The sequence below is a fragment of the Mustela putorius genome, unplaced genomic scaffold (assembly GCF_011764305.1).
Source record: "Mustela putorius furo isolate JIRA1106 unplaced genomic scaffold, ASM1176430v1.1 tig00003901_pilon_pilon_pilon, whole genome shotgun sequence".
In the NCBI taxonomy this organism is placed as follows: domain Eukaryota; kingdom Metazoa; phylum Chordata; class Mammalia; order Carnivora; family Mustelidae; genus Mustela; species Mustela putorius.
Genome location: NW_025422049.1, coordinates 7,988,534 through 8,015,055, shown reverse-complemented (window position 1 = coordinate 8,015,055; position 26,522 = coordinate 7,988,534). Strand labels below are relative to the sequence as shown.

Below are 26,522 nucleotides of genomic sequence, written 5' to 3'. Positions count from 1 at the left end.
TCTGCAGTGATCCTTCAGGTATTTGTTGCCAAAAGGATCTTTTGGGGAACAGAGATTTGAAGTGACAAAGAACTACCACCTACAGACATCCCAGTAAGGAGGATGAATTCTAGCAACTTGAGAGTATACGTAAGCACGAGTGTAGGTATGGAAGGAATTAGGAGTTGGTATGACTGGTATAGGCTAACGGTTATCCTTTTCTCTCTTAGGATATGCCCATTGAGATCTCTTATATCTTTGAGGGCCTTTCGTTAGTTCACAGGTAATGAACATTTGGAGACTTTTTTCTTCCTTGTGGTACTCTCTACTCCCAACGTGGGGCTAGAACTCATGGCCCCGAGATCAAGAGTCGCATGCTCTACCGACTTAGCCAGCCAGCTGCCCCGGGAAGACTTATTTTTTAAAGGGCGGTCCCTTTTCTTCTTTGGCCCACCCGTCCCATCAGGAGCTCAAGGGGTTCTGCCATTGTTCTCGAAAAATTTTTTTTAATGTCTCGTTTTTCAGTCATTAGAAACTTGAGGATTAACCGCTAAAGGAGGGTGGGGGCAAAGTGGATCATGTCTATTGTTTCTATGGGAAATTCAGTTACAGGGAATTAAGTCCTATATAATAATCTTTGATTTGTTCAGCAGCTCTTTTAAAGAATGTTTACATAGAAATGCACTAATCCTTTTACTGATCGGGCCTATGGAATAGAGACAACCTTTGCTCCCCACCCCAAAAGACTTCTTGCTCACTAGGAAAGTAACAGAATAAACAGGGAATCCCTGGCTCAATGTTTTATGTTAAAAAGTTTTGGTATGTTTGTTTTCCTTCCTCTGCAGACCAGGAATGACTCGCTTTCGAGAAAAATGGCTGAGGGACATTATTGAGGCCAAAAATATTTTAATGGAGTCAATTCCCTTCTAATTCAATTGTGTCTAATTCTTACAGAATGTTTTAGGATTAGACTTCTAATCAGAATGTATTAAAAATACGATACTGCACATCAAACCACAGAATATTTATTGAATAATAAACTTGTGGCAAACAATCCGGCTGCATTTTTTGCATTCATTCATTCACTTTCCATTTGGCAACTTCCATCACATTAGCAGAGTAACCAGTAAGCTGTTTTCCATTTCTAGGTGGTCATTCCCATCACTGTCTACATCACTTGAGCCTTACAGGTACAGAAGCGAATTTTAGAGATTTGCTAAAATTCACCTGTCAGGGTAAAAACTGAGAGTGTTACTTGGCTGCTTATTCCCCCATCTGAGCCTCATTCTCTAGTAGACACTCCTCTTTAATGGGCATAACTGGGGAAAAGAAAAATGGTAACAGTTCTGCAGCACGTAATATAGCCAGTCTAAAGATCTGCCCACTCACAAACCCCTTCACGCAGGGTGACATAAGCCTCACGGTTAGCCAGTACACTCCCACACCGCCACCGGGTGTGCTGTGCACCACACAGCATCACAGCTGTGATGGCAGCGCCGCGGCTTCCTGACAGGCGGCAATCAAACAGGGAAGGGCTGACTGCCACCCTTACTTATTTCTGGTCCTCTTTCCTTCCGTCCTCACACCAGATCACCACTTGTTCCTACCATCCCTGGGAGGCTGTCTTGCCTGACTGTAAAGGTTTAAAACACCAAAGACAAGATTACATTGTGGGTGATTACTTACAGTCATGTCAGAATACATATTTATGCAGACAAGCACTGGAAGGGAACACAGATTACTAAAGACAACTGCGGTAAGACTGTGGGTAATTTTTTTTCTTTAACTGTTACATTTGTGCAATAAACATAAAAGAAGGGAAAATCTTATCAGAACAACAGGCAAGGAGGTGGAAAACTAGATAAGTCTTCCTGAAGAACAAAACAGACATTTCAAATACAATAGGTCCCCTATTGGACTTATGGCTCAGATGACTCAACGCAGTCTGAAGCAGTAACTCTCATGAGCTCAAAATAAAATACTTTCAGCCCTTTTATTCTACCCTCCTCTTTGCCAAAGAACATGCTACTGAAGTTGTTCTTTGGCAGATCTTTCCTGAACAAACCCTGATGAAAGAAATGACAAAGTTCTGAAATACATTAATATGCTTTCTTTCAGTTATTGAATATCTACTCTGTGGAGGACACAGGAAAACCCAATAAAAACCCACAATAATCCTCTATCACAGAGTTGTTGCACTTAAGCAGCTTTGCCTACTGAAAATAAGAGTGCAAACTCATTCAGTCTCTAGGAGCCAATAACAAAAAATAATGTTCTTAGAGAACAAAATTCTTAAATAAGGATTATAAATTTAGGTTTTATTATGCAGGGAAGTAGGTGGATTATAGCTCATAAATTTGGAATCTAGCTTCCTTTTACCTTTTGGAAACAAGATATTTATCAGGTTAGGCAGCAACGATGATAAACAGAAATCACTTCAGATTCAGGGGTCATAAATGTTGCTACACGCCAAGTGGTTTAGGTCCTCAGCTGTGGGTTAAAGGCAGACACTTTCCTAGAACACATGTTAAATAGTAAAACTTTTTATCTATGCTTTGAAATATGACTGCCTTATTTTAAAACTCAGGGGAAAAAACGTCCCCTCTCTTTGTAATAGTTGGGACGTTTTATAACCACAGAGTTAAAACTTCCCCATCCCCTAGGTAATTTAGACTTACTCTAGATACATAACAACACAGCTCAAAACAACCTTAACAGGAACAGCCAAAGCTTCCACTGTCCCCTTTCCCTTCACCTAACAACTCAAATTGAACAAAATAATAGGAAGAAGAAGGATCACGAACTACTAGTCCCATTTCTCCAAAACTTAAAAGTTCAATAGCAGCCATAAAAAAAGTGATAAAGTGAGGAGTTCTATAAAAAGTTAAACCAAATGACAGATGTAAAAAGTAAACTGAAACGTTTAACAATGTTTAAAATGAAATATGCTTATTACATAAAGCACAGTTAAAATATATTTAATATCCTTTTAACTTCATCCTTACAAAACTAAATTAAAACCAATGCTTCAGTATATTTTTCCTTATTAAAACTCCTAACCATAGTTGACTCCCATTTATTTTCAGTATTCAAATCCATAGCTTAGATGGGTAATGTACTTATATTGGCACAACTGTATTTTATATTTGAAGAACCATTTTTAAGAACTCAAAATTTTAAGAACTTAAAACTCTAACATTCACATTTTCAACTCAGTAAATCTGTGGGTTAGTCTTTTTGGCTTGTTTGTTGGATTTGGGGTAGAGGTAGGGACTAAAACCAAAATACAATACTTCCAGGGCAGACTATATATTATACAAGTCGATTTTCAAATTCCAGATTTGCTTTTTTCAGCAATGCCTTCAACTTGTTAACAAAAGTGGACTCCTGTATGTTTCTATCAAGTCCATTTGTAACACATTCAACAGAGAAGAATGATGACTTCCCACCAGTTCAGTGGGGGTGGGGGTGGGGGACGGGCATCACGTCAAGCTAATAGGAGCACTGTCCCATGATTTGAGAGTTGTTTCTGATCTTACTGACACTTTCTCTCAATGCCACCTCCCCAAGTACAGTATGATTTTATTTGTAATTTGGATTTTTAAACCAGAAAGTTATTATGGTCAATCCAAAAGTAACCCAAAGAACTTGCTAAAATTATATCAATAAGCAGCTTTTTATTGAAGGACTGAAAGAGTTTAATAGAAGGCACAGGAGCACTATAAAGCTTTTTCAGATCATAGTAATCTTGTATGTATATATGGAACCCAGACTTTTTTGTTAAAAATGTCTGCTGAACAATCAGAAAATGCCTATTTGTCATCTTTCCCTTTAGTTTTTCTGTATACCATCTCTCGAAAACTGGCCAGAATCTTGTTTTCTCTCTTTCGCCTCTCTTCTTGGTTAAAGGACGCCAGGGCTCTCTTCTCATCAGCACTATAGATCTGGTTCTCTTTCCGCAGTCGCACGGCCTCCATTCGGCGATGCCTGCAGATAATTTTATTTTTGGCTTAATTTTTCAGTAATTATTCTCATAGTACTTCTGCACTTACCCTTCTTAATACAGAGTGGTCTATTTAAAGAACTGATAAATAGAAATTGTTTTGGTAATGGGCTGGATTTTCAAAAGAGCATGCATTTTATCTGCCAACGTGTGCTCTGATTCATTTCCAGTATTCAAATAATGATCTATTGTTCTGTCAACATCATGAATGTTACTAATTTCAGATACCAAGGTCATAAGTCTAGTTCTGTTGTTTCTACTAAAACAACCAGAAACTAGCAAATTATTAAATTTCTTATGTGCTATGTGGAATCTGCCTTTGGGGAATGGACAGTAGGACAGAAGAAAGGTTTAAGTTGTCATCAATCAGGTAGAAGTTCCTCATGGTTCTAATTTATTGTACAACCAAAAGGACTAGGTCTAATACCGTAATAGAATTTTTTGATGAGTTTTATGAGTGGATTTAACTTCCTCAGGATCCAGGAGCAGCTCAAAGAAGAGATTTATCACAAAGGCCAAATCAGGAGTATAGGGGGCAGATGGAAACTATGACATTATCTTCAAAGGGTCTGCTAAATTAGAGAGAAAATGAAACTCTTTTAGGTATATGTAACCCAATCCTACAAAGTCCATTTGATATAAGGCTTGACCTATGTCTAGAAAAATCGAGAAAGTGGAGTGAGGAAAAGAGGGGAAACTCATGCAAGATTAGTGTGACAGTGGGGGAGCAGCGGGACGGAAGGACAAGGAGAGGACACTGTACTGCTCACTATACAGTGAACAGACGGGTTTGTTTAGAACATCAAGTGCTACGTGAACAATGTCGTAAAACATCTATGAACGCGTCTCCTAGTACACAGGAAAAGAGTTCCTCTTGGGTATCTAGGAACAGAGCTGCTGGGACATAAAGCTCACGAACGCTCTACTTTTCAAGATGATGTCAGACTGTTTTCCAGAGTCGTTTACCAATTTATATCACCACTAGCAGTATTTAAGAGATCCTGTAGATTTACATCTTCTCCAATGCTTGCTATTGTTAGAACTCTGAACTTTTGTCCATCAAATAAATGTAAAATGGTATTTTAGCATGTTCTTGATTTCCATTTCAAATGAAAATGAACATCTTTTTATGTATGTGTAGGCCATATATTTTTCTTCTTCTAACAAATGTTTGTTTTTGTCCTTTTCCCATTTTTCCTTTGGGTTTTTTGTAGTATTCTTTAAATACTCTCAATACTAATTGTCAGTTTTAAGATCCTATCCTGGCTTAAAACTTGTCTTTTTCTTATTTTAGATGTCTTCTGATAAACAAAAGTCGTTTAACCTAGGCAAATTATCACTATTTTATGATAAGTACATTTTTGGGGATTCTTCCTTAAGAAACACTTTCTTACCCCAAGATCTATTAGGTATCTACTTATACGTTACATTAAGAGTGTTAAAGTTGTTTTTTAACTTTTTATTAAAAATTTTTTTTTAAGTAGGCTCCACTCAGTGTGGGGTTTGAGCTCACAACCCTGAGATGACATGGTTTAGTGAGCCAGCCAGGCACCCGCAGTAGCACTGGTTTTTAAATATGACCATGCAGGGTTCTACTTTCATCTTTCTCCAAACAGAAAACCAGTTTTGTCCTGCCCCATTTACTGCAGAGTTCCTTCTTTCCCCAGTGATGTGACATGCAATCCCTTTCATACAACTAAGTTCACACATGTATGGCTCTGCCCGAGCTTCGTATTTTATCCCACTGAACAAGTCATTTGTTCTCCTATACTTTCTAAAGTTCTGTAAGCTTCATAGTAAGTCTTCATACATGGTAGGCCAAATCTTATCTTCCTGTCCTTCTTCTAAGGTGACAGGGCTATTCTTGGCCTTCTAGTCTAACATAAATTTTAGAACCATCTTATTGGGGCACCTGGATGGCTCAGTCAGTTAAGCATCTGACTTCAGTTCAGATCATGATCCCAGAGTCCTGAGATCAAGTCCCACATCGGGCTCCCTGCTCCACAGAGAGTCTGCTTCTCCCTCTCCCTTTGCTGCTCCCCCTGCTTGTGCTTGCTCTCTGTCAAATAAATAAATAAAATCTTTAAAAAAAGCCCCAAACCACCTTAAGTTTCACAAAAAGCTCTTCTGTGAGTCTGATTGGAACTACATTATATACAGACCAATTTGGGGAGAACTGACTTGATATACTGTCTTCCTGTATGAACATGGTATCTCTCCACTTACGCCTTCTTTAATGGCTCTCTTTTTTTAAAAGATTTATTTGAGAGACAGAGAGAGAGTGAGTGGAGAAGGGGCAGAGGGAGAGGGCACGAATCTCAGGCTGAGTGTGGAGATCGACATGGGGCTCAATCTCACCACCCTGAGATCATGACCTGTCCTGAAACCAAGAGTCAGACGCTTAACCAACTGAACCACACAGGCGCCCCTTTAATGTCTCTTAATGTTTTCTAGTTTTCCCTGTAGAGGTCTTGAACATTTCTTGTTAAGACCTATTCCTAAATCCTTCATATTTTCTGATACTATTATAAATGTTGCTTCCTTTTTATTTAATCACATTTCTAACCATTTCCTGGTACACAGAAATGCAACTGATTTTCATGTATTAACCTTATATCCAACCACTTATTAAACCCTCCTATTATTCAGAATCATCTGAAGGTTCCTTAGGATTTTCTATGTAAAAAAAAAAATCACATCATTCACAAAAAATGAATTACATCCTCCTTTCCAATGCCTATGACTCTCCTTTCTTTTTGCCTTTTCTTTTAAGATTTTATTTATCTGACAGAGAGATAGAGCCAGAAAGCGCAAGTGGAGGGAATGGCAGAGGGAGAGCACTGAGCAGAGAGCCTGATGCAGGGCTCCATCCCAGGACCCCAGGATCATGACCTGAGCTGAAGGCAGACGCTTCACCATCTGAGCCACCCAGGCAGCCCTCATTTTGTTTTGTCTTACTGTGCTGGTCCTCCGAATCCCAACATTCTGGAGGTGCTTCAGGGGATTTGCAAATACCTGCTTCCAACATTATTTTAAAATACTTACTTCCTTTAAATAATTTATAAGGTTTTAAAAAATCCAAAATTCAATTTGATCTTTGTACTGATGTCCTATTAGTTTACTCTCCTCATTCTTCCTGGTACTTTGCTTTTTCCTCCACAATTTTCTCTTCATTTCCCCATGCTGTCATAATCCTTTCCTGCTCTCCATTCTCAGAGTCCACAGAGAATTAGAGTCCAGATTCTCTGCCTCTACAGAGAACTAGAGGCAAACTCTGGAAACAGGAAACAGTGTCTCATGAAAATGATTTCCTACTACCAGAAAGCCATATTCCTTGTGGGGCAGTGATAAATAACTGAATTAACTATATCCTCCAGAAGATAAACTGTAAGTACCAAAATACAAACTAGGACAGGACAACAGAAAGACTGATTCTCTGAAGTTGGGATTTTGAGGCTGAGCTGCACATGGAATTCTAGCCAACCATGTTTGTATCAGTAAAACCAATATTAAACCAAAATTTATACCCTACTTTTCATTAGGAATGATCACTTAATGAAAATCAATTGCCAAAATATAATTCTGGTAGTGAGAAAGGAAAAGATCTAATCATGGAAACTGACCTCAATGCCAATAACTTACCTGCTACCACTCATTACATAACCCGAACATTCAAATGATGCAATTTCTTCACTTGTCAAGCCAATTTCACCTCTTCTTGGGATACGTTTCCCTGCTTTCACATATTCAGCCATAGCTGCACCCTCACCAGGTAACAGCGCATGGCCATAGCTACAAAGTAATTCAGAAAAGGTTCATTATAAAAAGCTCATCATCTAAACAGAGCACAAAAAGATTTTCTCTCAGAAAACAATACAAATAATGGCTGCTGAATGGGAGCATCCTGGGAAGCCCAATGTGAATTACTTTAATTAGTGAACACTGCACTCGGATCTGCATAACAAACCCAGGAATACAGACATGCTTTGGAGGAACAAAAGAACTGATGTGAATGAGTCTAGATTCATGGTTTACAATTATGGATCAATATATCCCTACAGGCACTGCCTTTATGGCTTCTGCCTCCAGTGAATTCCTTTTTCCCTTTATGAAAAAAAAGAGAGAAGTAATAGATCTCAAATTAACACACTTTTTAGAGTTGTAACGAGTAATAATGTTATACAGTAACAATTACCTATTAAGTTTCACTCGAGAGGACTTTAAAAACTACCATCCCTTCCTTCAATTCATTCACTGTATCTTTAATACCTATTAAACTTAAAGCTTGTAACACAAAAATGATCTCTGTTCTTATGGGATTTATATACTGATGGGGACATAACTACAATACAAGGTAGAACATAAAAGACACTCTCAAAAGAAGCAGAAAATACTGTGAGGACTAGAGGATTAGAGAAGGGTAGGAATCCCATATACTTGTGGAGGGAAGGTCCTGGGAATCAGCACATGACCCCTCCTTTTGAAAAGAACTTTGAAAGATGGTAAGGATTTTAACAGGAAGAAATTGGGAATAGCAAAGAAAAAAGGGCAGGGCAAAGAAGGGAGGGCGTGCTGGGGGAAGACATAAGGTGAACAAGGCACAATGTGGGAAAGTGCACAGTCAATATGGGAAGTCCTGGTTCCGCTCAGCTGGAAGCTGGCAGGTGAATAAGGGCGTACAGGGCGGGGATACAGTCGGAAAGGCAAGTTACGGCCTTTTAGGAAGGAACTTTTAGGAAGGAACTTTAGGTATTTTAAATACAGTTACTTACTTCAAAGGTTTATCATCCTGAGAGGCAAGTGTTTTTGGAGCTTCTGGGCCAATTAAGTCTGAGGGTTCTTCAGGCTCTGCAGGAAAGAGGTTCAGATACAGATTCACATTTTGACTGATCACTTAATGTTTTATCTGTTGTGAATCAAAGTCTACCAGAAGAACCTACTTGGTCGATCCTTCCAGGGATTCTCCAGAAACTCTTCCTGGGAATCTTTAGAGCTTGAATCACTGGAATCTTTTCTATTCTTCTTAGACTTCTTTTTCTTGTATTTCTTCCTGTAATTATAATTTGATATAAATATACTTAATAGTCCCACATTAAAGGGACTCTCATTTTTTAAGGCAATGAAAGACTGATGAAAATGATTTAAGTTCTCAGCTGATTACAATTTTTAGAGCAGAATTTTAATTAAAAGATTTCAACTTATTTAACCGAATCATGTTTCACTATAAAAAAAGATCTCTCAAGGGGACAATGAAATAGTTCTCATGTTGCAGAAAGATAATAAAGCAGTTTAAAAAACAGCTCTTACCAATTTGAGCATCAATAATTTGAAGTGTAATGGGTTAAAATACATCAAATATGTTAGAATCCATGGGTTCATAACAATACAAAAAGAAGTCCAACTCATTATTTTGAAAACTCATAAAACAAAAAAGGTTAAAAAGAAATTATCCTGCCCTCCCTATACAAACTGTTACTTCAGAGCAACCAAACAGTTGATGAGGGTAGGTTTCTCTTACAGAACTATTCTACCCAATAAATGAAGAGAGCAAGGAAAAAGGAAAGGAAAAAGAGAGAGAGAGAGAGAGAGAAAACCAGAATTAGACTATCACAACTCTGCAACCCCTAATGAAATAAGGGATCTAGGCAATGACCATCCATGGCTATTAACATGGCAAACGGAGACGGCCAGACATTAACTGCCTCCTGACGAAGTACACAGCACCACCTATGCAGTATGTGCGCCAAAGACTCAAATCTGAACCTCATCAAGTCTCTAGACCTTACTATCAATATATAGGAAATAGACAAGACAAAGACCATGTTAAAACCACACCATAAAAATACAGTCAGGAGGGGCGCCTGGGTGGCTCAGTGGGTTAAAGCCTCTGCCTTCACTCAGATCATGATCCCAGGGTCCTGGGATTAAGCCCCACACTGGGCTCTCTGCTCAGCAGGGAGCCTGCTTCCTCCTCTCTCTCTGTCTGCCTCTCTGCCTACTTGTGATCACTCTCTCTCTGTCAAATAAATAAATAAAATCTTTAAAAAAAATACAGTCAGGAGTGTTTGGCTGGCTCAGACAGAGCACATAACTCTTGCTCCTGGGGTCCTGAGTTCAAGCCCCATATTAGGTGTACAGATAACTTTAAAAAAATCTTTAAAAATAAAGAAATAAAAAATTAAATGTAATCAGCAAAATCTATACTACAGGAAACTCTATATGTAAATGATTTGGTTTCTTTAACAAATAAACTGCAAGAACAAAAATGGAAGAGAAACCAACTAATTTAAAGATATAGGAGACATACCAACCAATCATAATTTATGGGCATTATTTGTATCCAGATTTAAACAAACTGTATAAAAACCTGCTGAGAATTGAGGAATTGTTGCTAAATATCTTAGGCATGATAACAGCATTGTAGTTATGATTTCTTAAAAAGAATGCCTATCTTTTAGAGAAACATGCTGGCTTATGGACAAAATGATATCTGGAATTGGTTTGGAAATAATGGGGGGGCAGTGGAGATTGTCCAAGAGTTGAAATTATTAAGCTGGGTGATGGTTACACAGAGGATCATTACACTATTTTATTGATCATTATTTACTTATTACTTTATCTTATATAATTTTATATATATTTTAACTTTTCCAAAATAAAAATTTAAAAGAAAACTAACGATCTATGTTTCTTCTTCTTTTCCTTTTTCTTGGCTTTCTTTGCTCTTCTTTTTGTATCTTCATCTGGAAATTAAAGCAGATTTTAATTAAAAACAAAAGTTTAATTTTAAAACCCCAGTAATTTTGAGTAAATATCCTACTGCTGGCCTATTTGTTGTTACAGAGAAATTAACCAATTCAAACATTTATTGCTACTCATCAGGGTATGTACTAGGCTCCAGGGACACAGAAATTAAAGTTATACTAAGTCTTCAGTGATACAGAGTATATTGGGTGAGATAATAGTATGGGTAAGCAGGAAAATGTCCTTGTTTTTTAGAAATGGACACAGAAATCTTTAGGGTGACAGTGTGATATTGCTAATCTATTTTTAATATCTCAGCAAGAAAAATGGTATTTAAAGCAAATGTCAAAATACTAAAAATTGTTAAAATCTAAGTGATATATAGTATAATACTACCCTCCTTACTTTATACTGTTTTGAGCATTTTCACGATGAAAAAAAGAAAAAAACCCTATGTGTTTGGGGCCAGGGACATGCCTTCTAGGAGCTCAGTCTAACAGAGGAGACAGAAGTAAGAGATAAACAGAATCCAGAGTGCTACAGGGAAGCATGGGGTGCTCTGGGCGTACAGAGAAGTCTCATTATCAGGCTGGTTTGGGGACGGTATTTAAAGAATGGTGCCTCTTAAGCTAGTTCTTTTTTAAGATTTTAAAAAATTATTTATTTGAGTGAGAGACAGACAGCACAACAGAGCAAGCAAGCACAGAGCAGCAGGGAAGGGTAGAGGGAGAGGGAGAAGCAGACACCCCACTGAGTAGGGAGCCCAACGTGGGGCTCGATCCCAGGACCCCAGGATCATGACCTGAGCCGCAGGCAGACGCTTGCTTCATGGACAAGCAACCCAGGTGCTCCAAGCTAGTTCTCTTTAAAATCAGTTTTATTACGAAAGTACTGCATGCCCACTGTTGAGGAGAGTAAGCCAAGCCGTATGCAGGGAGAGACTGGCACTGCAGGCAGATGGACTCTGTATCAAGTCACAGAAGCAAGAGAAAGAACATGGAAGACTGAGGAGACAGTCGTTCTCAGGCTAAGAGGATGCTGCAAGAGGGAGAGGGCATGTGCGATCAGAGAGGGATCAGTCAGGGTCCGAACTTCACCCTGAACACGACAGAGAGCTGCCGAAGGACTTTTAAGTAGGGGACAGATGTGCTCACATCTGTGCTCTCAGAAAGTTCATCAGGGGCACCTGGGAGGCCCCGTCAGCTAAGCGGCTGCTTCTTCATTTCAGCTCAGGTCACGATTTCATGGGCTGCGGGATCCAGCCCTGTTGTCAGGCTCCATGGTCAGTGGGGAGGTCAGCTCCAGATTCTCTCCGTCTGCCCCTCCCTCCCACCTGCACACCTGCACACGCTCTCCAAAATAAATAAATCTTTATTAAAAAAAAAAAGGTAGTTTACTCTTCCAGCAGTGAGGAAGAAAAGCAACAACAGGAGCCAGGAAACCCCAGTGACATGAGGGGAAAAGACACCTTTATGCAATGTCCCCAGAGGCAGGGGGTCAATCATCCTGTCAATCATCAGCCAGGAGAAGGCACAAAAGGTGGCTTTCTGTGAGGCACCACGCCACTGGGGGAGGGGTGTCCTCCATAAATCAGCTGCCAGCCGGCAGGGGGTCCTCTGCGGTGTCACTTTTGGAAAATGGCACAGAGGTGCCCGCTGAGTGTGAGGACGACACAAGAGAGCTGCTCCCCAGGCCTGAAGCAGCCCCATGGGGCTGGCTCTGCTGCCGCACGTCTCCCGGCCTGACCCCGCCTCGGTTCGGTTTGCCGCCACGACGTGCCCCGTACGGCTGGACAACACCCATCTGGGGTCACAGCGCTCGGGTCTGGATCTCAGCTGTGTGAGCCTGAGTGCAGTGTCACAACCGGCTCTGCGCCCTGTTTCCCCATCTCTAAGACGTAGTCTGGAGCCACGTGTGGACTGAACAGCACTGAGAACACCCAGCGCTTAGCGGGGCTCCTGGCACCGAGACGGCCAGCGCTCAGCACCTCTCGGCTACTGTCCTTAACCTTCCTCTGAAATCAGTTCTACGAAGTAAAATGAGTTTTGAAGCCAGGCTTGCAGAGCGATGCCGGCCTTCTTACCACTGGAGTCTGAGTCAGAGTCCGAGTCACTGTCGCTGTCATCAGAGTACTTCTTGTGTTTTCTTTTAGAGGATTTCTTCTTTCTCTTTTTCTTGGACCTCTCTTTTGAACGATTAGACTTCTTCTTCTTCTTCTTTTCTTCTACATGAAGTACAAATACAAAATTAACTTCTAGGCAAGTATTACGATTATCAATTTTACTGTATCTGAAATACTGAAAAAGAACAGATGACAGGCAACTTGATTTGTAAAAGCAAAGTCTACTGTTTGCCTATAAACATTTTTTTCAATTTCTCAATACAGCAGCTCTGTAGTAGTTAAAAAAGTACCTTCTGAAGTAGAAGCTGAACTGGTGCTTTTCTTTGGCTCATCGTCCTCCACTGGTGTGTGTTCATCAGAGCTGGATTTGAAGAAGACGGTTGTAAGAATCAGAAAACTGATAAACCGTGAATCATGGGAGTATAAAAATACAGAATCAAAAAATTTCAGTAATGACCCCGGTTGAACAAAGAACCATTAAAAGCAAACACTGGAATAACTTTGTAAAGGTAGAGTTCAAGAATGTACCACCTTCAAAATAACGTAATAATCATTTAGATTTGCATGCTTTAGCATTTACAAAACACTATTCAAACTGAAAGCAACATATAAGATTTTTCAGAAGCCACAAGATGAATGTAAGGAAAGATGAAAAAAATAGAGACAGGAAGACCAAAGGAAGATTGCATTTATTATATGTGTATAAAGGACATACAGTAGAGCAACAACCATTCTGTCTCCATAGCAAGAAGAACTTAACACACTACAATATAAGCAGATTTCATTCTATTATGATAATTCTGAAAATGAGTACTATTAAAATTCTATAATCATTTAGAAGAGGATGGGGAGCCTGGGTGGCTCAGGCGGCTGAATGGCCAAAACTTGGTTTTGGCTCAGGTCATGATCTCAGGGTCCTGGGACTGAGCCCCACATCCAGCTCTGTGCTCAGTGGGGGGTCTTCTCCCTCTCCCTCTGACCCATTTGCTCTCTGTCTTAAAATAAATAAATCTTTGGGGCGCCTGGGTGGCTCAGTCAGTTGGGGGTCTGCCTTTGGCTCAGGTCATGATCCTAGAGTCCTGGGATAGAGTCCCACGTTCGCCTCTCTGCTTTGCGAGTACCCTGCTTCTCTCTCTCTCATGAATAAATAAATAAGGGGCGCCTGGGTGGCTTGGTGGGTTGAGCCTCTGCCTTCGGCTCAGGTCATGATTTCAGGGTCCTGGGATCAAGCCCCGAATCGGGCTCTCTGCTCAGCAGGGAGCCTGCTTCACCCCCTCTCTCTGCCGGCCTCTCTGCCTACTTGTGATCTCTGTCAAATGAGTGGATAAAATCTTTTAAAAAATGAATAAATAAAATATTTAAAGAATATATTAAAAAATAGATGAATCTTTTTTTTTTAAGATTTTATTTATTTATTTGACAGAGAGAGAGAGGTCATAAGTAGGCAGAGAGGCAGGCAGAGAGAGAGAGGGAGAAGCAGGCTCCTTGCCGAGTAGAGAGCATGATGCAGGGCTTGATCCCAGGACCCTGAGATCATGACCTGAGCCGAAGGCAGAGGCTTAACCCACTGAGCCACCCAGGTGCCCTCAAAAATAGATGAATCTTATAAAAATAGTTTAGAAGAGGAATTTTCATATCATATAATCTTAATCTGAAGACCACATCTATAGTAATTTAGGTATTGCCCGGAAAATTATTTGTAGTGTTCCTTCCAACTCACTCTTTTAGTTTAGATTCTTTGATCATTTTCGATGTATCTATAAGAACAAGTTTCAAATAATAATGCTATCACCTTGTCATAAAACACAAGTATACCTGTCAAGCACATTGTTTCAACTCAAAGTAGACTTAGAAATGGAGGAGAGGGAAGAAGAACCTTAGGAACAGCACCAAAGGGAAAAAAGAAAAGAAAAAAAAAAGAATTAGGCTGTCAGATACTATTTAATACACGAAAACTAACCAGGAGTGCCTGGCTGGCTCAGCTGGTGGAGCTTGAGACTCTTGATTGTGGGGCTGTAAGTCTGAGCCCCATGCTGGGCATATAGATTATTTAAAAAGAAAATCTTAAAAAAAAAAAAGAAAAGAAAACTAAACAAAACTGTATTGGTATATTCATTTTTTTTTAAATCCCTGTGGGAACAGACTAGAAAGCCCAAAAATAAACCCATGCATATATGGGCAATTAATCTATGACAAAGTAGTAACAATATACAGTGAGTAAGAACAGCCTCTTTATTAAATGGTGCCGGGAGAACTGGACAGCCACATACAGAAGTATGGACCTGAGCCACTATCTTACACCATACACATAAATTAACTCAAAATGGACTAAAGACTTGAAAACAAAAATTTACCTAGAAGAAAACATAGGCAGTTAGCTCCCTCACCTCCTTGTGGGAGTTGTGAAATGGTTTTCACATTTTTTTTTAAAGATTTTATTTATTTATTTGACAGAGAGAAATTACAAGTACACTGAGAGGCAGGCAGAGAGAGAGAGAGAAGGAAGCAGGCTCCCTGCCGAGCAGAGAGCCCGATGTGGGACTCGATCCCAGGACCCTGAGATCATGACCTGAGCCGAAGGCAGCAGCTTAGCCCACTGAGCCACCCAGGCGCCCTGGTTTTCACATTTTTAAAAAAAGATTTTATTTATCTGTTTGAGAGAGTGAGCAAGAGAGAGCACAAGTAGGGTAAGTGGCAGAGGGAAGGGGAGAAGCAGACTCTCCCGCTGAGCAGGGAGCCTGACGCAGGCTCAAGCCCAAGACCCTGGGATCATGACCTGAACCGGAAGGGAGGTGTTTGACTGACTGAGCCACCCAGGTGCCCTGGTTTTTATATTTCCCGATATGAACAAGGGTAACAGGGGCACCTGGGTGACTCAGTGGGTTAAGTGTCTCCCTTCAGCTCAGGTCATGATCTCAGTGTCCTGGGATTGAGCCCCAAAACAGGATCTCCACTCAGTGGGGAGCCTGCTTCCCCCCCACTCCCACCTGCCTCTCTGCCTAATTGTGATCTCTGTCAATTAAATAAATAAAATCTTAAAAAAAAAAAAAGAACAAAGGTAACAGGGGCTCATAGGTGGCTCCATCAGTTAAGCATCCAGTTCTTGATTTTGGCTCAGGTCATGATCCCAGAGTTGTGAGACCAAGTCTGCTTTGAGCTCCGTGCTGAGTGTGAAGCCTACTTAAGATTCTCTCTCTTCCTCTGCCCCCCAACCTCCACCTCACACACACATGCTCTCTCTCTCTTAAAAAAAAAAAAAGCAGAGTATCTGAATAGATGTTTTCCAAAGAACATATAAATGGGTAACCAGTAAATGTAAAAATGTTCAATATTTCTAATCATCAGGGAAATATAAATCAAAATAAAAAATCAAGGGGCACCTGGGTGGCTCAGTGGGTTAAGCCTTTGCCTCCAGATCAGGTCATGATCTCAGGGTCCTGCGATCAAGCCCCGCATCATGCTCTCTGCTCAGCAGGGAGTCTGGTTCCTCCTCTCTCTGTGCCTGCCTCTCTGCTTACTTGTGATCTCTCTGTCAAATAAATAAAATCTTTAAAAAAAATCGGTAACACCTCACCTGTTAGAATGGCCATACTTGAAAAGACAAGAAATAGCAAGTGTTGGTGATGATGTGGGAGAGGGAACCCTTGCACACTGTAGGTGGGAATGTAAATTGGTATAGCCACTATGGAAAACAGTATGGAGCTTCTTTAAAAACTAAAAATAAAACCACCATATGATCCATTAATTCCACTTCTGGGTATTTATCCAAAGAAAACAAAAACAGCAACTTGAAGTTATATGTACTCCCATGTTCACTGCACATTACTTACAATAACCAAGACATGAAAACAACCCAAATGTCTATGGAAGGATGTAGAGATGAGGAAAATGTAGTACAGGAGAGGGTACCAACATGGTGGAGTAGGAAATTCCTGAGCTCACCTCCTTCCACAGACACACCAAAACCTACCACTACATACATAACTGTCTCTGAGAATGAACTGAAGACTAGCAGAACAGATCATATGCAACTAAGGATATAAAGAAAAAGCCACACTGACAAAGGTAGAAGGAGAAGAGACACAGTCTGGTTAGGACCCACACCCTCGGCATGGCGACCAGCAGCGGAAGGGATATCATAACTGTGGAGTCCCTCACTGAGAAATAAGAGATCTCTGTTCCACATCAGCCTCCAGAGCCTGAGGGAGCTGTACCAGAAAGACAAGCACCCATAATGTCTGGCGTTGAACACAAGTGGGGCTTATGTCTGGGAGAGCCAAAGGACAGTGGGAAACTGAGACTTCCCCTTAAAGGGCATGCCAGTGCAGAGGCATTAGTTTGAAAAGCACCTAGGTTAGAGGTGAAGGAGAGATCCAAACAGACTAAGTTTAGGGTGTGTGTGGAGGAGCAGGGATCTGTCTAAACATTCTCTAGAGAAAAGTATTGGCGGGACCCATTTTCTTTTAACTTCCCTTCCATCTAGCTGGTCCAGCGCTGGCCGGTGCCATTTCTGACACTCTCCATCTCCTGTGCTAGTAGTACTGGCACAGCCCAAGCAGACTCGCTCCACCCAACCCACCTGCCCTGGCCTGGCACTCCTCTCTAGCAGCTCTGTATCCATCATACCAGCAGGAATCCTCAGCCAGGACCAGCAGACCTTCCACCCAAGAGCTCCTCCAGGGCTCCTGCCCTGGAGGCCCAATCTGACATACTAGAGTGCCTGCATCAGTTGCAGCTGGACCTTGCAGCCAGCTGCACTGAAAGCCTGCTCTATTCAGCAGTGTTCATGCCTCTCACAAGCAAGCCTTACAGCCAGCTGTGTCAAGAACTGACCCCACACACCAGCATGCCCACAACAGTCACAACCAGGCCTGTCAATGAGACAGGCCAGAAGTCGGCCCCACTCACCAGCATCCACAAAGTAGTCATAGCCAGGCCTAGCAGACAGCTGCACCAGGAAACAGCCCCACATACTAGTCTATACCAGTCTACACAAATTATCACCAGCCACAAGAGGGAGCAGACGGCCTACATAGGAGACACTCCTGGGCTACCTGGCTTGGGTGACCAGGGGGGTTTGTGCTACTGAGCCCCACAGACACCTTTGGCTAAAGCCTCTCCTCCAAGTCTGGGACAATAGCTCTTCTACCTGAAACAGAAACAAACACTGTGACACAAATGAGACAAAACAGTATGTCCCAAGTGGAAGAAGACAACAAAACCTCAGAAAAAGAACTAAACAAGATGCAGATCTAGCAGATGGCATTCAAACTAATGGCCATAAAGATGCTCCCTCAACTCTACTGAAGAATGGATGAACACAGTGAGAACTTCAACAAAGAGAGAGAAAATATTTTTTAAACCAATCAGAGCCAAAGAACACAATAACTGAAATGAAGAATAGAGGGCATCAACAGCAGATTACAAGATGCAGAAGAACAGATTAACAATCTGGAAGACAGAATAGGAGAAACCACTGAATCTGAAGAGCAAAAAGCAAAAGAACTGAATAAAATGAGGTTAAGTTTAAGGGACCTCTGGGGTAATAGTAAGTGTACTAATAGTTGTACTATGGGGGTCCCAGAAGGAGAAGAGAGAGAAAAGGACAGAAAGTTTATGTGAAAAAATAATAGCTGAAAAATTCCCTAATGTGGGGAAGAAAAGACATCCAAGTCACCCCCAAATGAGATGAACCCAAAGAAACCAAGACATATTATAATAAAAGTGTCAACAGTTAGAGATAAAGAATCTTAAAAGCAGTAAAAAGGAAAACAACTAGTTGCATACCAGGGAACCCTAAATCTATAAACTGGTTTTTTAGCAGAAACTTTATAGGTCAGAAGAGAACAGCATGATATACGCGAAGTGCTAAAAGGAAAAAAACTTACAAGCAAGATTACTCTACCCAGCAAGGTCATCTCTCAGAAGCAAAAGAGAAACGAGTTTCTCAGATAATCATAAGCTAAAGGAGCTCATCAATACCAAACCAGTCTTACAAGAAATATTAAAGGGACTTAATTTTAAGTAGAACAGACAAATCATAACTACAACTAAGAAAATTATAAAAGGAGGGGCACCTGGCTGGCTCAGTCAGTGGAGTACATGACTCTTGATCCTGGGGTTGTGAGTTTGAGCTCCATGTTGGGTGTAGAGATTACTTAATAATAAATTCTTTTAAAAAACGAAAAATCATTAAAGTTAAAATGTCACTGGTAAAGGTAAACATAGAGTAAAGGTCGACCACCTACATAGCTAGGATGAAGGTTAAAAAACAAAAGCAGCAAAATCAGACCCACAATAATTACTCAATGGAAACATAAAATAGTAAGATGTAAAATGTGATGTCAAAAATAAAACACAGTGGGGGGATGTAGTGTTTTTAGAAGGCATCTGAACTTCAGTGGGCATTAACTTAAAATAGATTGCTATATACATAAGATGTTATATATGAACCTCATGGTAACCACTGACCAAATACCTGTAACAGATAAACAAAAAATAAAAGAATACAAACATAACACTAAGGAAAGTCACCAAATCTCAAGGGAAGAGAGCAAAAGAATGGAACAGAGAAGACTTTCAAAAACAGAAAGGGCACCTGGGTGGCTCAGCTAGTTAAGTGTCTGCCTCTGGCTCAAGTTAAAATCCCAGGATTCCGGGATCAAGTCCCACATCTGGCTCCTTGCTCAGGAGGGAGACTGCTTCTCCCTCTGCCTGCCGCTCCCCACTTATGTGCTCTCTCTCTCTCTGACAAATAAATCTTTTTAAAAAATCAGAAAAAAAAAATCAACAAAATGGCAACAAGTCCATACTTATCAATAGGTTTTTTAAAATAATTACTTTAAATGTAAACTAAGTGCTCCAATCAAAACACACACAGTAGCTGAATAGATTAAAAAACAATACCAAATACCAAAAAAAAAAAACCCAAACCAAAACAACTGTTTAAAAAAAACAATATGCTGCCTATAAGAGACTCACTTCAGACACAGACTAAAACTGAAGGGATGGAAAAAGATATCCTATGCAAATGAAAACAAACAAAAAGCTGGGGTAGCAATACTTATATCATACAAAACATTCTAGAAAACAAAGCCTGTAACAAGACATGAAGGACATTATAGATGATAAAGGGATTAATCCAACAAGAAGATACAACATTTGTAAATACCTATGCACCCAACACAGGAGCGCCTTAATACATAAATCAAGTATTAACAGACATGAAGGGAGAAATTGACAATAATACAATAACAGTAAGAGACCTTAACACCCCACTTACATGAATGGATAGATCATTCAGACAGAAAATCAATAAGGAAACAGTAGCCTTGACCAACACATTAGACCAGATAGACTTAACAGATATACACAGAACATTTTATCCAAAACCAGCAGAATACACATTCTTTTCAAGTGCACATGAAATGTGCTCCAGGACTGATCCCATGTTAGGCCACAAGACAAGTCTTGATAAATTTAAGAAGATTGAAACTGTATCAAGCATCTTTTCAGACTACAATAGTATGAAATTAGAAATCAATTACAAGAAAATTAGAAATCAATTACAAGAAAACTAGAAAAACACAAACACATAAAGGCATAACAACATGGAATTAAACAACCAATGGATGGGGTGCCTTGGTGGTACAGTCGGTTAAATGTCTGACTCTTGGTTTCAACTCAGGTCATGATCTCAAGAGTCATGAGATGAAGCCCCATGTCAGGCTCTCCACTCAACATGGAGTCTGCTTGAGAGTCTCTCTCCCTCTCCCTCCAACCCTCCTACTTGAGCATGTGCTCTCTCTCTTAAATAAATAAATCTTTAAAAACAACCAACCAACCAATGGGTCAATGAAGAAATCAAAGAGGAAATGAAAAAATACCTTGAGACAAATGAAAATGGAAACACAACAGTACAAAACCTATCAAATGGAGCGAAAGTTCTATGAGGGAAGTTCACAGGCCCCACTAAAGAACCAAGAAAAATCTCAAACAATCTAATATTACAGCTAAAGGAACTAGAAAAAAACAAAGCCCTAAGTTAGTAAAAGGAAGAAAATAATTAAGATCAGAGTGAAAAATAAATGTAAAAGAAACTAAAAAGACAACAGAAAGGATCAATGAAACTAAGAGTTGGGGGCGCCTGGGTGGCTCAGTCAGTAAAGCATCTGCCTTCAGCTCAGGTCATGATGCTCAGGTCCTCGGATGGAGTCCTGTATCAGGCTCCCTGCTCAGTGGGGAGCCTGCTTCTCCCTTTGCCTCTAACCCTCCCCGCCTCTGATCATGCATGCTCTCTCTCACTTGCTCTCAAACAAATAACTTAAAAAAAAAGAAACTAAGAGTTAGTTCTTTGAAAAGATAAGATTAAAAAAAAACTTTAACTGGATTCATCAAGAAAAAAAGAGAGTGCCCATATAAATAAAATCAGAAGTGAAAGGGGAAAGTTATATCCAATACTACAGAAATTGAAAAAAACTGTAAGCAACTACTAAGAACAATTATGTGCCAACAAATGGAACAACTGAGAAGAAATGGATAAATTCCTAGAAACAACAATCATCTAAATTACTACTAATAAAATTGACTCAGTAATCAAAAAATTCCCTACAAAAGAAACTCCAGGACCAGACGGTTTCACAGGTAAATTCTACCAAATATTTAATGAGTTAAGACCTGTACTTCTTAAACAATTCCAAAAAACTGAAGAAAGAACAAGTTCACTCTATGGGGCCAGCATTACCCTGATACCAAAACCAAAGATACCACAAATAAAAAAAATTATGGGGCCAGCATTACCCTGATACCAAAACCAAAGACACCACAAATAAAAAAAAATTATAAGACAATATTCCTGATGTGTGTAGATGTAAAAATCTGCAACAAAATATTAGCAAAATCAAATTTTATACTATATTAAAAGATCATATACCATTCTAAAGTAGAAATTATTCCAAAAATGCAAGGATAATTCAATATCCACAAATCTATCAATGTGGATATACCACATTAACAAAATAAAGGATAAAAATTCTAGGATCATCTTAATAGATGCAGAAACAGCATTTGACAAAATTCAACATCCAAAGAAGATATAAACTCTCAACAAAGTGAATATAGAGAAAATATACCTTAACTTAAGAAAGGCTATTTACGACAAACCCATAGCTAATATCACACTCAACAGTAAAAAGCTGAAAGCTTTACCCTAAGATCAGGAACAAGACAAGGATGCCTATTCTCGCCACTTTTATTCAACACACTACTGAAGTCCTAGCTACAAGACAAGAAAAATAAAAGGCATCCAAACTGGTAAAGAAGTAAAACGGTCACTATTTGCAAATGATATATATATAAGAAAACCCTAGTCTACCATCCATATTGTTTGTCAATTGTACCTCAAAAAAAAAAAATCCCTCTGTAAGGCTAACTAATGTGACATGTATTCTACAATTAGGTTGAGAAAAAACAATTCAAAATAATAATGTATTTGTCTTAATACTGTACCCTTCAAGGAATAGGAAATTAGTACCAACATGAATTACAATTTAAAAAGAACAATTAAGGGGTGCCTGGGTGGCTCAGTTGGTTAAGTGGCTGCCTTTGGTTCAGGTCATGATCCCAGGATCCCAGGGTTCTGGGATGGAGCCCTCTGCTCAGTGGGGAGCCTGCTTCTCCCTCTACCTGCCGTTCTGACTACTTGTGCTCTCTTTCTGTTAAATAAATAAATAAAATCCTTAAAAGTAAGTATCTTTTGAAAGAACAATTAATGTTAAAATCCACTAGCAACATGTTTTATTATTTATTTATTTATTTTTAAAAGGTTTTATTTATTCATTTGATGCAGAGAGAGAAAGACAGTGAGAGAGGGAACACAAGCAGGAGGAGCAGGAGAGGGAGAAGCAGGCTTCCCGATGAGCGGGGAGCCCCATGCAGGGCTCGATCCCAGCACCCGGGGATCATGACCTGAGTCATAAGACAGCCGCTCAATGACTGAGCCACCCAGGCACCCCTAGCAACATGTTTTAATCGTTAGGAATGTTCAGTGTTTTTAAAATTCTAAGGGGTAGAATGGCACAAATCACAAAAAGAAGAGAAAATGTGAGCTGTACTTAAATGTTCATTTAACAAAAATTTTGACCAACAGTCTTTGGATTTAAACAAATGTTACATTTTTATGAAGTATTTTTTCATCACTTACTCTGGTTCTGGATTCTTTGGAGAAAGTCCCCATACTTCAGGAGCTCCCAGTTCTCCAATTCTTTCTCTCTCACTTAATCTCCTAGAAGATATAGGCATATAAATTGTAACTCCATGGCTAAACTGTTTTCCAAATATATAATCAATTCAAAGGAGTCCAGTTAAGTCTTATTTTCCTTTTTTAAAAGTTAAATTAGTAAGTTAATACTCATTATAATTTGATGTTCTTAGTACAGACTACAGGCAACCTGAGGCCAGGCCAGAAATACAGCTTAAAAAGCCAACAAGAGCATCTCTTCTGCCTCCTGTATGACACAGTTCTTAATTGTTCATTTCATCTTCTGTAATATGTGACACAAACAGTTCTGTATTTGGAAATAAATTCCTTTACACACATTTATGAGAGTAAAGAGCAGACTCTCCTTTTGATTTAGTCAAACCCGTTTTCAGAAACTCCGGAATACAGAAAATAAAAATTAAGCATTAGAAATAGAAAATAGAGAGAGGTCTGAAAATGAAAGAAAAGTTTTGTCCTCAATGAGATACAGGGTTTGTTTTCTCTGTTTTCCCTTTAGTTCCTTTTTTGGAAAAGGACTATATACTCTATCTACTCTCGGAGGACAGGAAAAATTTATGTTTGTGATTTTTTTAAATTTTGCTCACGAAATACAAAAAAAGAAGGCTCAATTCCTCAAAGTTTAGCTGCTTTGATTCCATTTGTTTAAACACACACACGCACACACACACCAAACCCTTACAAAATAAATTGGTTTGATTGTTTGAATATACAATTTTTTACTTCTTTATTCAGGAGAAAAGATATTATAATCATGCAAAATTAGACTCTGGTTTCCCACCTGAAGAGCCTGAAAGGGTTATACTTACCACCCAACTTGGAATCCATATGCAGGGTAAAGAATGACAGGCTGTAAAAACAGTTAAGTTCTCATCCCTGCTGCCACCAGCTTCATCTGCACTGTCTTTTTTTTAATGTTGTTAGTCACCATACCATATTCATCTGCACTCTTAAGATAAATTATTCACCTTCTAAATGTACAAATGCAAATTTCATCCAAGAAGTTTTGACACCTTTTTGATGAGGATTGTCTAGTAGGATGCTGGTTGCTTAGGAGGTAACTGTCTGAAAAATTCAATTTGGAGAGGTAGGTCTCCAACCTAACTCAGTTTTTTATTGTTTCTGCTTCTATTCAGGAAGCCTAATGGCTAACACTCAAGTACTGTTCCAGGAACTAAATCATCACAACACTAAAAGCCTTGGCGCCAACTTTATCCCTTTTTAAGTGTTTACAAAATAAAGCTCAGAGAAGTTCAGAAACTTGCTCAGGGTCACACAACCATCAGGCAGCAAAGCATGATTTCAAACTCAAGGCAGTCCAATTCTGGAGCCTGTCCTCTTCATCACTATCCTTTATTCCCATTCTTGGAAAAAAAGATTTATGGAAGCCCCTCAATGCCTGTGATACTCTTAAATTTCTTTTCTAACACAGGGGACATGTAGGGGCGCCTGGGTGACTCAGGTGGTTAAGCCTCTGCCTTCTTTTTTTTTTTTTTAAGATTTTATTTATTTATTTGACAGAGAGAGAGATCACAAGTAGGCAGAGAGGCAGGCAGGGAGAGAGGAGGAAGCAGGCTCCCTGCTGAGCAGAGAGCCCGATGTGGGACTCGATCCTAGGACCCTGAGATCATGACCTGAGCCGAAGGCAGCGGCTTAACCCACTGAGCCACCCAGGCGCCCAAGCCTCTGCCTTCTAAGGTCATGATCCTAGGGTCCTGGTATGGAGCTCCTTGCTCAGAGGGGAGCCTGCTTCTCCCTTTCCCTCTGCCTGCTGCTCCTTCTCCCTCTGCTTGTACTCTCTCTGTCAAATAAATAAGTAAAATCTTTTTTTAAAAAAGAAAGAAAGAAAAGATTTTTAAAAATCTTTTTTAAAAAAGATTTTATTTATTTGACAGAGAGAGAGATCACAAGTAGGCAGAAAGGCAGGCAGAGAGAGAGGGGAGAAGCAGGCTCTCCACGGAGCAAGGAGCCAGATGTGGGGCTCAATCCCAGAACCCTGAGATCACGGACCTGAGCAGAAGGCAGAGGCTCAACCCACTGAGCCACCCAGGCGCCCCAATAAATAACATCTTTAAAAAAGAGAGAGGACATGTAAAGCCCCTAGTACAATGCCTGATAGAATTTAACACTCAATAAGCATTAGATATTAAAACTTACATGGCAATAATTATAACCCTTTTCCTTTCTCCTCCTTAAACTACCCACTTTTCCACTCCAATACTCATTCCCGAGAGTGAATATCATTTTTCACCGTCGAATTAAGACCATTTAACAAGGCCTTTTTTCAATGTAGCTTAATCAACAGTTTGGCAGATCACTTTTCCCGCGCCCAATCATCTGGTCTCAGAGGGTTTTCTCTCCTCGGATTTAAACTCTTCCTCTCCAACTTTCCCGACTCGCCCCACAACATTTCCACCGTGCACATTCTGTGACCTCAAATCCGTCCAATCATTGAGCAAGCAACGGTGGCACGCCTACCAAATGCTAGGCACTGCTAATTTTGTGATCAATAAAACAGGTCTCTTCTTAGCCACGAGCTCAACGGAGTGCAAAATAAAAGCGCGCTTCCAAGTAATAAAGACACAAGCGAGCGGGTACTGTAATTCGGGCAGGTCTGAGGCTCCCGACAGAACCGCTACAAGCCAGGAGGCAGAAGTAATAGCGGAGACACCGGAGCACGGTAAGAAGGGGCCCGAGGACGAGCGACAACCCAAGGGGAGAAAGGGGCGGAAAAAGGCGTGTTTTTCTGGAGGGCGGGGGGGGGGACTGAAGGGATGGATAGAAAGGGGCGCTGGGCAGAGGGCGAAAAGCGAAAGTCCGACTGCGAAGTCGCGTGGGCTCCCGCAAGAGAAAGCGCGTCCGCCTCACTCACTTCTGCCGCAGGCTCTCCTCCCTCTCCTTGTCCAGAAGGCTGGGCCACGGCTTGTCGCTCCCGTAGGGGCGCGAGTAGCCGCCATAATACGCGGTCGAGGAGGCTGAAGCGAAGGTGCTGCCCCGCTGCGCTGAGGGCCGCTCCCGGGAGCGGGACCGCGAGCGGGAACGGTAGGACTGGTTTCGCGAGCCCTGACCGAAGCTGCCCAGCTGATGGCTGAGACCATTCCGAGAGCAAGAGTGCGAGCGAGATCTCGAGCGCGAGCGACGGCCCCGCGGGGAGCGGGCGGATCGGCTGGGCTTAGGGCTCCTGGACGAACTGCGACGCTTCCCCCCGGAGCCCGAGGCCGATCCCTCAGGGCTGCGCGAACCCGACACAGGGGCCATCGCGGCCGCTGGGTCCCCTAAACCGCTAGAGAAGGGGGCGTTCTCGCGAGCCTAGGAAGATCTCGGTCGGTTCGCGTCTCTAAGCCGCCGTCGCGCCACCGCCCGAACCCCAGGAAACCTTGGTAACAGTTCCGGGTACG

At 40.7% G+C, this 26,522-nt stretch overlaps 2 protein-coding genes across 2 annotated transcripts in view; one reads left to right on the top strand and one right to left on the bottom strand.

Moving 5' to 3' along the window:
- The window catches only part of AKAP14 (A-kinase anchoring protein 14), a 20,201-nt gene extending 19,168 nt beyond the window's left edge, over window positions 1–1,033 (top strand). Inside the window, exons 5-6 of the mRNA XM_004762072.3 lie at window positions 210–262; window positions 825–1,033. Of these exons, the coding sequence (XP_004762129.1) occupies window positions 210–262; window positions 825–909 (138 nt within the window). The 3' untranslated portion in view covers window positions 910–1,033. The remainder of the gene's footprint in view (window positions 1–209; window positions 263–824) is intronic.
- LOC101674351 (NFKB activating protein) lies at window positions 989–26,522 on the bottom strand. Its single transcript, XM_045068242.1, has 9 exons — window positions 25,997–26,522; window positions 23,050–23,130; window positions 13,139–13,209; window positions 12,810–12,950; window positions 10,662–10,725; window positions 8,923–9,032; window positions 8,755–8,830; window positions 7,625–7,774; window positions 989–3,966 (listed from the first exon to the last, which is right to left on the bottom strand). The coding sequence occupies exons 1-9, from the start codon at window positions 26,380–26,382 to the stop codon at window positions 3,792–3,794; spliced, it is 1,254 nt and encodes a 417-aa protein (XP_044924177.1). The 5' UTR covers window positions 26,383–26,522; the 3' UTR covers window positions 989–3,791.

What these genes read in the sequence shown, in the direction of transcription:
- LOC101674351 (XM_045068242.1), bottom strand. Translation starts at nt 26,382, where the DNA reads ATGGCCCCTGTGTCGGGTTCGCGCAGCCCTGAGGGATCGGCCTCGGGC. An exon ending in GAGGAGAGCCTGCGGCAGAA is followed by an intron (nt 23,131 to 25,996) that starts GTGAGTGAGGCG and finishes TATATCTTCTAG; the next exon opens with GAGATTAAGTGAGAGAGAAA. An exon ending in CCAAAGAATCCAGAACCAGA is followed by an intron (nt 13,210 to 23,049) that starts GTAAGTGATGAA and finishes CTTCAAATCCAG; the next exon opens with CTCTGATGAACACACACCAG.